Source organism: Tamandua tetradactyla, chromosome 6 (genome assembly GCF_023851605.1).
Source record: "Tamandua tetradactyla isolate mTamTet1 chromosome 6, mTamTet1.pri, whole genome shotgun sequence".
In the NCBI taxonomy this organism is placed as follows: Eukaryota; Metazoa; Chordata; class Mammalia; order Pilosa; family Myrmecophagidae; genus Tamandua; species Tamandua tetradactyla.
Window position 1 is genome coordinate 39,639,697 of NC_135332.1, and position 14,885 is coordinate 39,654,581.

General features: G+C 34.3%; 1 protein-coding gene across 9 annotated transcripts in view; it reads left to right on the forward strand.

Moving 5' to 3' along the window:
- The window catches only part of RAD51C (RAD51 paralog C), a 79,139-nt gene that overhangs the window by 2,569 nt on the left and 61,685 nt on the right, over positions 1–14,885 (forward strand). For 8 of the 9 annotated variants that reach the window (XR_013177660.1, XR_013177662.1, XR_013177661.1 and 5 more), the window contains exons 3-5: positions 1,623–1,789; positions 3,734–3,867; positions 13,416–13,547. Coding sequence is in view for 6 of the 9 variants with exons in the window: in XM_077164943.1 (XP_077021058.1) it covers positions 1,623–1,789; positions 3,734–3,867; positions 13,416–13,547 (433 nt within the window). In the remaining 3 variants the exon portion in view is untranslated. The remainder of the gene's footprint in view (positions 1–1,622; positions 1,790–3,733; positions 3,868–13,415; positions 13,548–14,885) is intronic. The other variant, XM_077164947.1, reaches the window with a different exon arrangement.

Genomic DNA, 14,885 nt, shown 5'->3' on the forward strand with positions numbered 1-14,885 from the left:
ACATTCTTGTGTGGTCGTTAGGATAGACAGGTAGTCTTCTGCTTTATTATATAATTCCTGAAAATATATTTGCAAGTGCAATGTCTGAAAATAGATTTACATACTAAAAGAAAGGGTTAAATTTCCAGAGGCCAGAAAACCATTGAAAAGTGCTTAATCATGGTCTTAGAGGTACGGCCTCCCTCTAATTCAGGCAACAATTGAATTCATGTAATATCTGGTGCTGTATAGAGTCAGCCATCTTCCTGTTGCCTTGGGAAGTATAATAATCAAGTCAAATCATCCTTTTTGTATGGTTTATAATACTTGACCTGTTTTCAGGGTCTGGCTTGCTTATCCTGGTAGTCTCCAAACCTTAAATCTTTTAGTCCAAACTCCTTAAGATACTTGAAGCAAGGGTAGGGGTAAAGAAGTCTTTCTTTTTTATTTTAGCATAAGTCCCCTTTTTCTTCCTTTCTCTTATCACTGGCTGCTCTCCATTGCTGACTTCCTTAGAGAATAAGGAGTACAAAAATGGGAGAGAAGGTGATAACCACCCTAGACATCTGTCCTTTGTAAGAAATCATACTAGATCCTATTCAGAGTCGAAGCCTCATCAGCCACTACTTAGCAAGGATTGCAGAAGGCTAATAGATGGTTCCATTCGGCAGGATAGGTAGGACTAGAAAGAACCTACCTACAAATATTCCCCTCTACTCTTTCCTTACCTTGGAGAATTCACACTTACACTTCTCAGGGGGAGCCATTCCATTTATCCAGCTGTAGTGACTGGTCGGCAGGCAACCCCACTATATAATAACTTGAAAATATTTTTATTTATTTGAAGACCAAATTCAAATAATTGATTTGGTCTTGGAAATTGGTTTAAGTTGTCAGTGTGAATTGTGGGGAAGTAGTAATTAACTGAAAGGTGAAGACCACTGGAAACGTTATGCCCAGTAAGCTATCACCAATGAACTTTAATCAACAAGCATTTATGCCCACTCACCCTTTTCTTTTTTTAGAGTTTGTTTTGGTCATCATTCATGATTTCTTCATAGGTTAGCAAGATATTTCAAATCATCTTAATTTCTTTTACTCGTTCCTCTATACTATACTTTTTCTTTTGTTTACGTTATGAAATATATGTACGAGAAAGTGCATGAAACATGGACAATTTAGTGAAGAATTGTAAAGTAAATTCCTATGAAACACAACCCACTTCAGGAAAGATTTTACCGATAGCTTTAAAAACCCCTCATGAACCCTGCCTAGTGATAACCCTCTGCCTCCCTCTACCAAGTTAGAAACTATTTGTGACTTTTTTGAAAACCACTCTCTTAGTTTTCCTTCTAATGTACTCTTAATAAGGAGCACATTGTTTATTTTTAAAGAAATCAATCTAAATTCATATGAAGTTAAAATTTTCTCTCAGTATTATAGAATGGTATGATGATTTTATGTAACTCTCCCAATTCTTTAGAAATAAGTTATAAACAGAAGTGCCTTATAACACCCAGAGTTGTATTTGAATTTATAAAACATGTAGGAGTACGTAACCAGTCATGATTTTGAAGTTTGAAAAACACCATCTTAGGTGATTATGATAATGACTTGATCATTTGACTTCTTTCTCTTGAAAGTATGCAATTGGCAGTAGATGTACAGATACCAGAATGTTTTGGAGGAGTGGCAGGTGAAGCTGTTTTTATTGATACAGAGGGAAGCTTTATGGTTGAAAGAGTGGTAGACCTTGCTTCTGCCTGCATTCAGCACCTTCATCTTATAGCAGGAACATACATGGGAGAGGGTAAGTTAGCAAATTATATATATTTTTTGGTATGATAAAAGTAATTTTTATTCAAGTTCGTATCCTTTCAATTACTTATAAACTTAAATGGCTTTGGTTTAGTTGTTTTGTTTTATTTTGTGGATGTACAGTCCTTAATTTTTTCTTAAGACGTTTTTAGAAACAAGAGTACTTTTCATAAGATATTTGTATTCCCTTTAAGTGTAATCAACTGGATATGTTTATTGTCATGAGGGTTATTAGGTGTCACATTTAAGATTACTAGTATATGTAATGAAAACTGTTATCAAGTGTTATTTCCATGTTAGGCAGGCCACGGGGAAAAAAAAGTTATTTCCATGTAACAATGTGTATTTCTAATAGTATTTTAAAATCTTACTATGGATAGGATGGATGTAGCACTGAGATAGTTTTAATGGCTAAGGTTTTTTTTTGTATAAAATTCACTTTTTTTCAGTGTATATTCGCAAAAGACTGTCTTCTGCAATTAACTTTTTTAGTTTTTTTAAATGCTAAAACTTAAGTACATTTTAAAAAGCAATAATTTCAATTAGTTTCTCTATGAAAAATATATAAAAATAAACTGGTTAATGTTTTATTCCATGAAGGAGGGAGGTTTATTTTAGGTCATTATTTCTACTTAAAAAACAAATTATACCACAGCATTTAAAGGAAAACTGTTTAGCTATTAATTTGTAGTCCTATTAAAAAGAAAGAGAGAATCTTCCATTGTATTGCTTTTGTTCAATGGCAGTCAAAAACTGGAAATATAAAAAGACAGGCATTGAAACTGTAGTATATGTGTGTGTAAACAATTTCTCTGTAGTTAAGATGCAAGGAAACAGTACAAACAGTAAAAATAAGAGGTCAGGAATTATAAAATGATGGTTTATAGTAATTCAGCTACAATTTTATTATCTTTCAATTAAAGACCTTTCCGTAGAATTTTGTTATTGAAGATACTATTTTCCTGCAATCATCAAAATACCAGGACAGTTAAAACTGATTTTTTTTTAACTCTTTTTATTGTATAGTATGACATATATACAAAGCAAAGAAATAAAAAAAACAGTAGTTTTCAAAGCACTCTTCTACAGGTGGTTACAGGACAGATCCCAGAGTTTGTCATAGGCTACCGTTCGATCCTCTCATATTTTTCCTTCTACTTGCTCCAGAATATAGGAGGCTAGAGGGCTTAAATATTTTTTATCATCACAATTGAATTTTTTCCCTTTTTTGTGAAAACATATATACAAAAAAGCTATAAATTTCAAAGCACAGCACCACAGTTAGTTGTAGAACATATTTCAGACTTTGACATCGGTTACAATTTCACAATTTTAGGTTTTTACTTCTAGCTGCTCTAAAATACTGGCGACTAAAAGAGATATCAATTTAATGGTTCAGCATTCATATTCATTTGTTAAATCCTATCTTCTATGTGTAACTCCACCATCACCTTTGATCTTTCCATCCCTGTCTTTAGGAGTGTTTGGGCTATGGCCATTCTAAATTTTTGATATTGGAAGGGTCTATCACTAATATGGGGTAGGGAGATGGAACTATCTGATGTTCTGGAGAGGCTGGTTTAGGTTTCAGAACTTACCTGGGCCAGGCACCCATCTGGAGCTTGTAGTTTTCTGGGAAGTTATACTAGCACATGGAACCCTTGTGGAATCTTATATATTGCCCTAGGTGTTCTTTAGGATTGGCTGGAATGGTCCTTGTTGGGGGTTGGCAAGTTATGATAGGTAGCAAGGTTGCCTAAGAGCAACCTCCAGAGTAGCCTCTCGACTCTATTTGAACTTTCTCTGCCACTGATACAGTGGCACTGAAAAGAAGTATTAGTTATGCTAATTATTATACTTATTATTAGTTATACTTCTTTTCCCCCTTTTGGTCAGAAAACTAACTATTTTAATATTGTTTTGTTATTTATTTCAGAGTACCAAAAAGCTCTGGAGGACTTCACTCTTGAAAATATCCTTTCCCATATTTATTATTTTCGTTGCCATGATTACACAGAACTTTTGGCACAAGTTTATCTCCTTCCAGACTTCCTTTCAGAACACTCAAAGGTATGGGTCAGATTACTGAAATGTAATTAGCCAAGTATGTTTGGTAAATATTCATTTACAAATTAATAAGAATTTTCATACACTGCTAGTAGGAGTGGAATAAGTAAATAAATAGTACAGTGGCATGAGTTGAAGTAAAGGCCATTCAGAAAGTTTTTTCATTCCGTGCCTTAAAATTTATCTATATTGATAATTATTATACATATGATACAGATGTGGGTATATGTATTAGTTAGGGTTCTCTAGAGAAACAGAATCAACAGGAAATACTCGTAAATACAAAATTTATAAAAGCGTCTCACATAACCATGGGAACATCAAGTCTAGAATCTGCAGGGCAGGCTCTGAAGCTGATGACTCCAGTGGAGGGTCTGGAAGAACTCCACAGGAGAGGCTTGCCAACCAAAGCAGGAAGAGAGCCTGTCTCTTCTGAATCCTCCTTAAAAGGCTTGCAGTGATTAGATTAAGCAACACTCATTGCAGAAGACACTCCCCTTGGCTGATTAGAAGTGGAATCAGCTGTGAGTGTAGCTGTCCTGATCATGATTTAATTCTGTGAAATGTCCTCATAGCAAAAGACAGGCCAGCACCAGCCCAACCAGATGAACAGGTACCACCTGGCCAAGGTGACACATGAACCTGACCATGACAGTACATTTAAGTTGTTTTGCACAGAATAAGAAATTCAAATAATCTAAAAAGAGGTTTCACCTCCAGTAATGGCAGAACAGCTCAAACTAACAAATAAATCGTATAGAAGAATACGAAATGAAAAATTAAAACTTCACTCTGCTACTGCTTCCTACTGTCTCTCCCCAAAGTTGGCCACTATTGATAATTTGTTGTGCATTTCTTGAGAAAAAATTTTTAAAAATTTTTATTAATAAAACCAATCAAAATACAATATGAACATTCTTTTTTTCATCACATAGTTGTATATTCATCATCATGATCATTTCTTAGAACATTTGCATCAATTCAGAAAAAGAAATAAAAAGAAAACAAAAAAAATTCATACATATCATACCCCTTACTCCTCCCTTTGATTGATCACTAGCATTTCAGTGTACTCAATTTATTTTAACATGTTTCCCTTATTATTCATTTATTTTTAATCCGTATGTTTTACTCATCTGTCCATAAGGTAGATAAAAGAAGCATCAGACACAAGGTTTTCACAATCACAAAATCACATTGTGAAATTTGTAGGATTTCTGTCCCAAGTTGCCAAGAAGGTCCACACGACCCCTGGGAGTCATGTCTCATGTAGAGAGGGGTAGGGCAGTGAGTTTGCTTGTCGTGTTGGCTGAGAGAGATAGGCTATATCTGAGCAACAGAAGAGGTTCTCTTGGGGTTGGCTATTAGAGCTAATTTTAAGTAGGCTTAGCTTATCCTTTGTGGGTTGTTTCATATGAACGAACCCCAATATTGGGGGCTCAGCCTATTGCTTTATTGTCCTCACTACTTCTGAGAATATCAAGAATTCTCCACTTGGGGAAGTTGAATTTTCCCCCTTTTTCACCATTCCCCCAAGGGGATTTTGCAAAAATTTTTTGTTCACTGTTCAAATCCTGGATTTATCAAGGCATCACTCTGGACAAACCTACAAAATCTCATGCCCTGCTCAAGTTTCCAAGTACTATGGTGTTCGGTTAAGCTGTCCACATAAGTTATATTAGTAAATGCACTAGTCAAAATATGAATTTGTACCAAATAAACATTTTTTGCTTTAGTCTCAGACATAAGTTAAAGTTTTAAAATATTAATTACCAACTACTTTCAATACCCTGCATTATTGACATTCTTTTGTTCTTCCTCATGTAAAAACATTTTTAAATTTGTACATTTAGTCATCATACACTCTAGGCATTCCTAGATTATACCATCTCAGTCTTTATCTTCTATTTTTCCTTCTGATTTCATTTATGCCCCCAGACCTCTTCCCTCTATCATTCTCACATTCAGCATCATTTAATGTTCTAATATTATTGTATTACAGTTACGTAGTATTTTGCTATCCATTTCTGAATTTTTACAGTCAGTCCTGTTGCACAATCTGTATCCCATTGCTACAATTACACAATATCTACCCAGTTTCTATCTCCTGATGGTCACTGTTACGAACTGAAATTCTCCAAGTTCATTCACTAATGTCAGTTCATATCAGTGAGACCATACAGTATTTGTCCTTTTGTTTCTGGCTAAACTCACCGTAATGTCCTTAAGGCCCATCCATGTTATTACATACTTCATAACTTTATTTTGTCTTACAGCTGTGTAATATTCCATTGTATGTATATACCACAGCTTGTTTAGCCACTCATCTGTTGATGGACATTTTGGCTGTTTCCATCTCTTCGCAATTGTAAATAATGCTGCTATAAACATTGGTGGGCAAATGTCCGTTTGTGTCTTTGCCCTCATGTCCTCTGAGTAGATACCTAGCAGTGGTATTGCTGGGTCATATGATAATTCTATACTTAGCTTCCTGAGGAATTGCCACACTTCCTTCCACAGAGGTTATACCATTTGACATTCCCACCAACAGTGGATCAATGTGCCTCTTTGTCCACATCCTGTCCAGCACCTGTTTTCTGTTTTATTGTTATTGGCCATTCTGGTGGGTGTGAGATGATATCTCATTGTGATTTTGATTTGCATTTCCCTAATAGGGAAGTTGAGCATTTTTTCATGTGCCTTTTGGCCATTTGTATTTCCTCTTCTGAGAAATGTCTGTTCATGTCTTTTGCCCATTTTGTAATTGGGTTGTCTTTTTATTGTTGGGTTGAACAATCTCTTTATATATCCTGGATACTAGACCTTTATCTGATAATATTGTTTCCAAATATTGTCTCCCATTGTGTAGGCTGTCTTTTTACTTTCTTGACGATCTTTGATGCATGAAGGTGTTTAATTTTGAGGAGTTCCCATTTGTCTATATATTTCTTCAATGCTCATGTTTTGGGTGTAAGGTCTAGGAAACCATCTCTTATTATAAGATTGATAAGATATTTCCCTACATTTTTTTCTAACAATTTTATGGTCTCAGATCTAATGTTTAGGTCTTAGATCCATTTTGAGTTAATTTTTGTGTAGGGTGTGAGATATGGATTGTCTTTCATTCTTTTACATGTGGATATCCAGTTCTCTAGGCACCATTTATTGACGAGACTGTTCTGTCCCAGGTGAGTTGACTTGACTGCCTTATCAAAGATCAATTGTCCATAGATGAGATGGTCTATATCTGAACACTCTATTTGATTCCATTGGTTAGTGTATCTATCTTTATGCCAGTACCTTGCTGTTTTGACCACTGTAGCTTCATAACACGCCTTAAAGTCAGGTAGGGTGAGACCTCTGCCTTCATTTTTTTTTCTCAGGATACTTTTAGCTATTCAGGGCACCCTACCCTTCCAGATAAATTTGGTTATTGGTTTTTCTATTTCTGAAAAGTAAATTTTTGGGATTTTAATTGGTATTACCTTGAATCTGTAGATCAATTTAGGTAGAATTGACATCTTAACTATATTTAGTCTTCCAATCCAGGAACACGGTATGCCCTTCCATCTATTTAGGTCTTCTGTGATTTCTTTTAACAATTTCTTGTAGTTTTCTTTGTATAGGTCTTTTGTCTCTTTAGCTCAATTTATTCCTAAATATTTTATTCCTTTGGCTGCAATTGTAAATGAAATTCTTTTCTTGATTTCACCCTCAGATTGTTTATTACTAGTGTATAGAAACACTATAGATTTTTGAGTGTTGATCTTGTAACCTGCCACTTTGCTATACTCATTTATTAGCTCTAGTAGTTTTGCTGTGGATTTTTCGACATAATATCATATCATCTGCAAACAGTGATGGTTTTACTTTTTCCTTTCCAATTTTGATGCGTTGTATTTCTTTTTCTTCTCTAATTGCTCTGGCTAGAACTTCCAACACAATGCTGAATAACCGTGGTGATAGTGGATATCCTTGTCTTATTCCTGATCTTAGGGGGAAAGTTATCAGTTTTTCCCCATTGAGGATGATGTTAGCTGTGGGTTTTTCATATATTCCCTTTATCATGTTGAGGAAGTTCCCTTCTATTCCTATTCTTTGAAGTGTTTTCAATGGGAAAGGATGTTGAATTTTGTCAAATGCCTTTTCTGCATCAATCGAGATGATCATGTGGGTTTTCTGCTTTGATTTGTTGATATGGTGTATTACATTAATTGATTTTCTTATGTTGAACCTTCCTTGCATACCTGGGAATCCTACTTGGTCATGGTGTGTAATTCTTTTAATGTGTTGCTGGATTCGATTTGCTAGAATTTTGTTGAGGATTTTTACATCTATATTCATTAGAGAGATTGGTGTGCAGCTTTCTTTTTTTGTAATATCTTTGTCTGGCTTTAGTATGAGGGTGATGTTGGCTTCGTAGAATAAGTTAGGTAGCTTTCCCTCCTCTTCAGTTTTTTTGAAGAGTTTGAGCAGTCTTTCTGGAATGTTTGTTATAATTCACATGTGAAGCCATCTGGTCCTGGACTTTTCTTTTTGGGGAGCTTCTTAATGACTGATTCAGTTATTTTACTTATGATTGGTTTGTTGAGGTTGTCTGTTTATTCTCGAGTCGAAATTGGTTGTTCATGCCTTTCTAGGAAGTTGTCCATTTCATCTACATTGTCATATTAGCATAAAGTTGTTCATAGTATCCTGTCATTACTTCCTTTATTTCTGTGGAGCTTTGTCGCATAACATAACAGATTGATCGCAGAAGCAGATATGAGAATCCAGCTGTTTTCTTTAAGCTAGCCATTAAAGAGATTTGTAAAAATGTGAAGGAGAGACACTGTTTGCTAAATTTATTTGAGTTTTGGAAAATAAGTTACTTTGTATAAAAAATATGTTAACATGTAATGGGTTTATTATTTTTAATGAATTAATATTTTAAAATTTTCTCATTTTAAGATTTCTAATACAATAAGTATCAATAGATGTAACCCACAAAAACAAAATCCTTTTGGGGGACCTTCAGTAATTTTAAAGAGTACAGAGAGGTCCTATCAAAAAGCCTGAGAATTGCTGCATAAATTATTATAAGACCCTAGATAATCTGATTTTTCTTTGTATCTTTCCAGTGGTATACTAGTAAATATTTAACAGTGGGCTTTCTGGGAAAAAAAAAATGTATTCATATATATACATACAGAATTTTAATATATATTTTGTTGATATAAAGGATGTGTCATATACAATTTATGTGATAATAAAATATACAATATTCTTTATTGTAAATTCTTTATAACTGGTTCTTTCAGAATGTTTTTGTTGATTTGATTTTTGTCAAACTTTTACACCTGTAACCAACTTATGCATGATTTGTCAGAATCAAACTCTTTATAGGACTTGATTACTGTCTAATTCAGCAAAAAAGTTGGTCACATGATTAATAAACGTACTTTTTTTTTCTTAATAGAGATCAGGTCATGTCTAGTTCATTGGATTCTTTTTTTTTCATTTTACATATATGTATTGTTTTAACATAAATGTTAGTTGAATTAACGAGTATGATGAAAGTGAAACAGGAAAGATGTATTTATTCTTGTAATATTAGAAGAATGTTACCTCAGTTTTTTGTGATTCACAATGTAATGGCAAGTTCAATCTGATTATTTTCTTCATTTCTTTGTTAAGTCTACACAACCAGTAAAACAAATCAAGCCCCAATCTCACCCTGGTTTGCCGGTTTCTATGGAGAAAATACTACTGTCATAGCTGATTTCAAGCTAGCAGCATGACATTAAAAATGGAATAGAGGGCAGGCCACGGTGGCTCAGCAGGTAAGCATGCTTGCCTGCCATGCCTGAGGACCCGGATTCGATTCCTGGTGCCTGCCCATGTAAAAAAAAAATGGAATAGAGATGAGATAGACGTACAGTAGCACATTATTACATAGTATTTCCACTATACAAATAGATGTAAATAACCTTAAGAGCATGGATAATAGTAAAATAATTAGGAATTGATGAGTTTGGGTATTTATTACCCCATATTTAATATAATTTATTTACTTGTAAAATTATGCAATTTTTACCCATGGCTATGTTTAACTAACTTAAAAAATTACTGACAATTTAGTAGTTGTCTCAGGAACCAGTGTGATCTGGCTCCAGCACACAGCTGTACCTTTCTGACATCATTTCCTATACTCTCCCTGACTGCCCTCCTTTCATCCAGATTCTTAAATATACCAAATTTGTTTGTGTCTTAGAGCCGTTATTCTTCCTGTTCCTTATCCTTGGATTGATTTTCCTATCTAGAACTCACTCAGTTCACTTGCTTTCTCATGAAGGCCTTCCTTCTGCTACCGTTACCCACTTATTCTTCATCACTTCAACAAATTTTATTTTATTCATGTCTAGCATCATTATCAGAAATGATTATATTCATGTATTTGGTTATATGTTAATTGTCTGTTACTCCACTGGAATATAAGATCCAAGAGAACAGGGACTTTGTCTTTCTTGTTTGCCATGGTGTCCCCAATGTCTAGTGATCCTCATATAGTAGGTCTCAATAAATATTTGCTGAATAAAAGAATAAATACTTGTATCTCTAAAAAGTATATCAAAATGGCTTATTTAGATTTTGTTTCACAAAAGCCATTCCTTTAGCTTAACCCGTACTAAATGGAAAAAATATAGTCTTGTAGTTTGATTTTTTTATTTTTGTTTTTATGTTTTGTTAAAAGTTTCTGGATTTTGTTTGTCTTTGGGTCTCAGGCTTGTATATTTTAATATGTTGCTCTAATTTCACCTTAGAAGCCATTATTTGAATTATATTATAGGTTAAACTGTCATAAAAATGTTTATTATTATATTGGCTGGAATTCAGGACAAACCTGTCTAATGCTGAATTCTGTATTATAACAAATTTTTTAATGATTAGTTGCCCTATAGTCTATTTAAAATAGAGACATGAAAGTCTGCCAAGAATTAAGTTTTGAGGTATGTCTTATGATTTTTTTTTTTTTTTTTTGACATGGGCAGTTCTGAGAATTGAACCCAGGTCCCTGGCATGGCAGGTGAGAATTCTGCCACTGAGCCACCATTGCCCGCCCTGTCTTATGATTTACTATTTGAAAACTGCTCTTTGTTTTAACATAGATCCCTAAAGATTGGCTTATTTAATTGAGAAACGTATTTGCTTTACCAAGATTTCAAATGTACTTTTTTTATTATTGTGGATATATATGACAAAATTTCCCATTTTAACCATTTTTTTAAGTGTACAGTTCAGAGTATTAATTATATCATAGTGTTGTACCACTATCACCACTGTCCATTACCAAAACTTTTTTATCACCCCAAAGAGAGACTATGTAGCCATTAAGCAATAACTCCCCATCCTGTCCTCTTTCTACTTCCTTATAAACTCTAATGTGGAAGATACACCCTTAGTTGATCATAGATGTATCAGTCACAAATGCAGTCACCTGACTGATGATTTAATAAACCAGCCTTCTAGTTTATCAACCATCCATGATAGATCCTTACAGTAATAATTAAGCCAGTGTTTGGCTGACCAGACAACTGGGCACCATCACCTGCCCAAGTTGACACTGAACCCAACCCCCACATTGTTCTTTCCCCATTTAATGTACTTGGCCTCATCAAAAATCAGTTTCCCATAAATGGGTGGTTTTATTTCTGGACTCTCAGTTCTCTTCCATTGAGCTGTCTGTTCTTATGCCAGTACCGTACTGTTTTAATTACCTTAGCTTTGTAGTAAGTTTTTTTTTTAACTTTTGAATTGTATAATATAACATATATCCAAAGAAAAGAAAAAGAAAGCAATAGTTTTCAAAGCAGTCTTCAACAGGTAGTTATAGGATAGATCCCAGAGTTTGTCATGGGCTATCATACCATCATCTCATATTTTTCCTTCTAGCTACTCTAGAACATTGGACATTAAAAGAGATCTATATATATATTTTTTTCTCATCCCTTTTTTCTTTTTTGTGAAAAATAACAAATATATAAAAAAGCAGTAAATTTCAAAACAGCACAGCAATTAGTTGTAGAACAGATTTCAGAGTTCGGTGTGGGTTACAGTTCCACAAGTTTAGGTTTTTACTCCTAACTGCTCTAAAATACTGGAGACTAAAAGAAATACCAGTATAATGATTCAGCAATCATACTTGTTTGTTAAACCCTACCTTCTCTGTATAACTCCACCATCATCACCTTTGATCTTTCTCCCATTCTTTAGAGGTATTTGGGCTGTGCCCTTTTTTTTTCATATTGGAAGGGCTGTCAATAATAAGGAGTTGGGAGATTAAACTAGCAGATGTTCTGGAAAGGCTGGCCCCTCTAGGTTTCAGGACTTATCTGGTCCAGGAACCCATCTGGAAGTTGTAGGTTCTGGAAAGTTAGCCTAGTGCGTGGAACCTTTGTATTATCTTATATATTGCCCTAGGTGTTCTTTAGGATTGGCTGGAATGGTTTTGGCTGGGGTTTGGCAAGTTATGATAGGTAGCAGTGTCTAATTGTAGCTTGTGTAAGAGCAACCTCCAGAGTAGCCTCTCGACTCTATTTGAACTCTCTTAGCCACAGATACTTTATTTGTTACACTTCTTTTTCCCCTTTTTGTCAGGATGGCATTGTTGATCCCACACTGCCAGGGCCAGACTCATCCCTGGAATTCATCTCCCATGCTGCCAGGTCGACTTTCCCCCCTGGATGTTATGTCTCACGTAGTGGGAAGGGCAATTATTTTACTTGCGGAGTTGGGCTTATAGAGTGAAGCCATATCTGAGCAAGGAGGTCCTCCGGAGGTGACTCTTAGGCACACCTGTAGGTAGGTTAAGTTTTCCCACTACCCACATAAACTTCACAAGAGCAAGTCAAGATCAAGGGCTTGTCCTATTAATTTGGGTGTCTCTAATGTTTGACAGTTTCAGGGGTTTCCCCAGTGATAAGGTTTAATAGTTCGATATTTTTTCTTCCATTCCTCAAGGAACTTTGCCAATACTTTTTTATTGTCTGCTTAATATATTCTGGGCTATATCCTGTAGTAAGTTTTTAAATTAGGAAGTGTGAGACCTCCAACTTTGTTAATCTTTATCGAGATTGTTTTATCTATTTGGGGTACCTTATGATTTCCATATGAATTTGTGGATCCACTCAAACGTACTTTTTATCAGTGTGATTTCCATATGAATTTGTGGATCCACTCAAACGTATGTTTTATCAGTGTGAAGTAACCTCTGTAAAATGGAGTCTCTTGGTGAGGTATAAGAAAATTGTAATTGTTACTTTTTCTTTTGATTGAATTTTATCTCAAGTATGATAAATTACCAAATAAGAGTAAATTTTAACTTTTGGTGATTAGTACAGAAAGCATTGGATGAATAGATTTATAAATCTCTAAAACAAAGCCTTTGGAGAGTTGCAATAAAGCCTTGAATTTTATGTTTTTTTCTGTAAATTGACTATGCTTTTTGTATACCATTTTTATTGCTTTGTTTTTAATACCAAACCTAATATCATTATTTCTTCTGCATTTAGGTTCGATTAGTGATAGTGGATGGTATTGCTTTTCCTTTTCGTCATGACCTAGATGACCTATCTCTTCGTACTCGGTTGTTAAATGGCCTAGCCCAGCAAATGATCAGTCTTGCAAATAACCACAAATTAGCTGTAAGTATTACTGGTCAGGAGAGTTTTTTTTTTCACATGGGCAGGTACCGGGAATCGAACCCAGGTCCTTTGGCATGGCAGATAAGCATTCTTGCCTGCTGAGCCACTGTGGCCTGCCCTCAGGAGAGTTTTTAATAATAAAATCAAGATTTTGCAAAATACTTCTGTGTAAATTTAACAAAATAGAGTTTGCCTAATAGCAAATACTACAGACATTCAGTGAAGTTAAAGAATAAATGAAGTTTTTTTTTTTTTTTTGGTTTCTTTAAAAATTAATTGTAATCAGTGTTGTGTATCAGTTTTCTTGTGAAATAGGAAATTCAGCATAATTAATTTGTCATTTTTTGAAATGGACTTTGCTTGATAAAGAAATGCTGCCCTTGGTAATTGCATTGCAAGGTTTTCTTTGTCTAAATATATTAGATGTCTTTCAAGTAAGCTTTCTTCCAGCATCCCTATTTTTCTTTTCCTCTGCATCTTTGATTATTATGTAGTATGTAATAATACAGAGGGATGGAAAAATTGCATCTTGTAAATAACTATTTGAGCTTTTCTGGATTTGAAATGTGAAGAAAGGGATGACAAGCTGAGAAGTGGAGAGAGAGAAATGAAGTACAGTTTCTTTTTTTTTTTTAACTTCCTGTTTGCCTTCACTTCTCACTCTATATAAACCATGTCACCACTGACACAAACACACTGCTTAACTTGGTTTCCTTGCCTTTATTCTGTTTGAAGAAAAGCAGAATATTCTCCTATTCATCCTAAGTAAATGCATCCTAATACACGTAATACATCCTAAATAAATAAAGAATTCCTTCAGTAAAATAATTTAAAACTACGTAAATTTTTTTAATTCTTCGAATTTATGCCATCTATAAATAAGTATAGTGCTCTCTCTTTGAATTATTTCTTGCCATAAATTGTAATTTACCATTCTGTTAATATCGGTGAAGAGCCCCCGGTAGGGGGCACTCAAGACCAGTGTATTATATTAAATCCTTAGAAATTTTTGTTTTTGTTTTAACAGAAATAGCTTCATTTTCTCTGATTAAAACAGTAGTCCAAGCAAAAAAAAAAGAAAAGCCTAAGCAATAACATGCAATACTTTGTAGTGGTTAAGAAGAGTGTTGTACACGATACATGCACTAATATGGAATAAGATAATCCAAATATGTGATGTAAGTGAAAAAATTCAAATTGCATAACAATTATGTTTAGTGTGAGCACATTTGAGGAAAAATTAAAATCATATATGTGCATTAATATTTATATAAATATATTTGAATAAAAAGACCTGAAAACAGTGGCTGCCTTTCTGGATAAGATTGTTTGGAATTG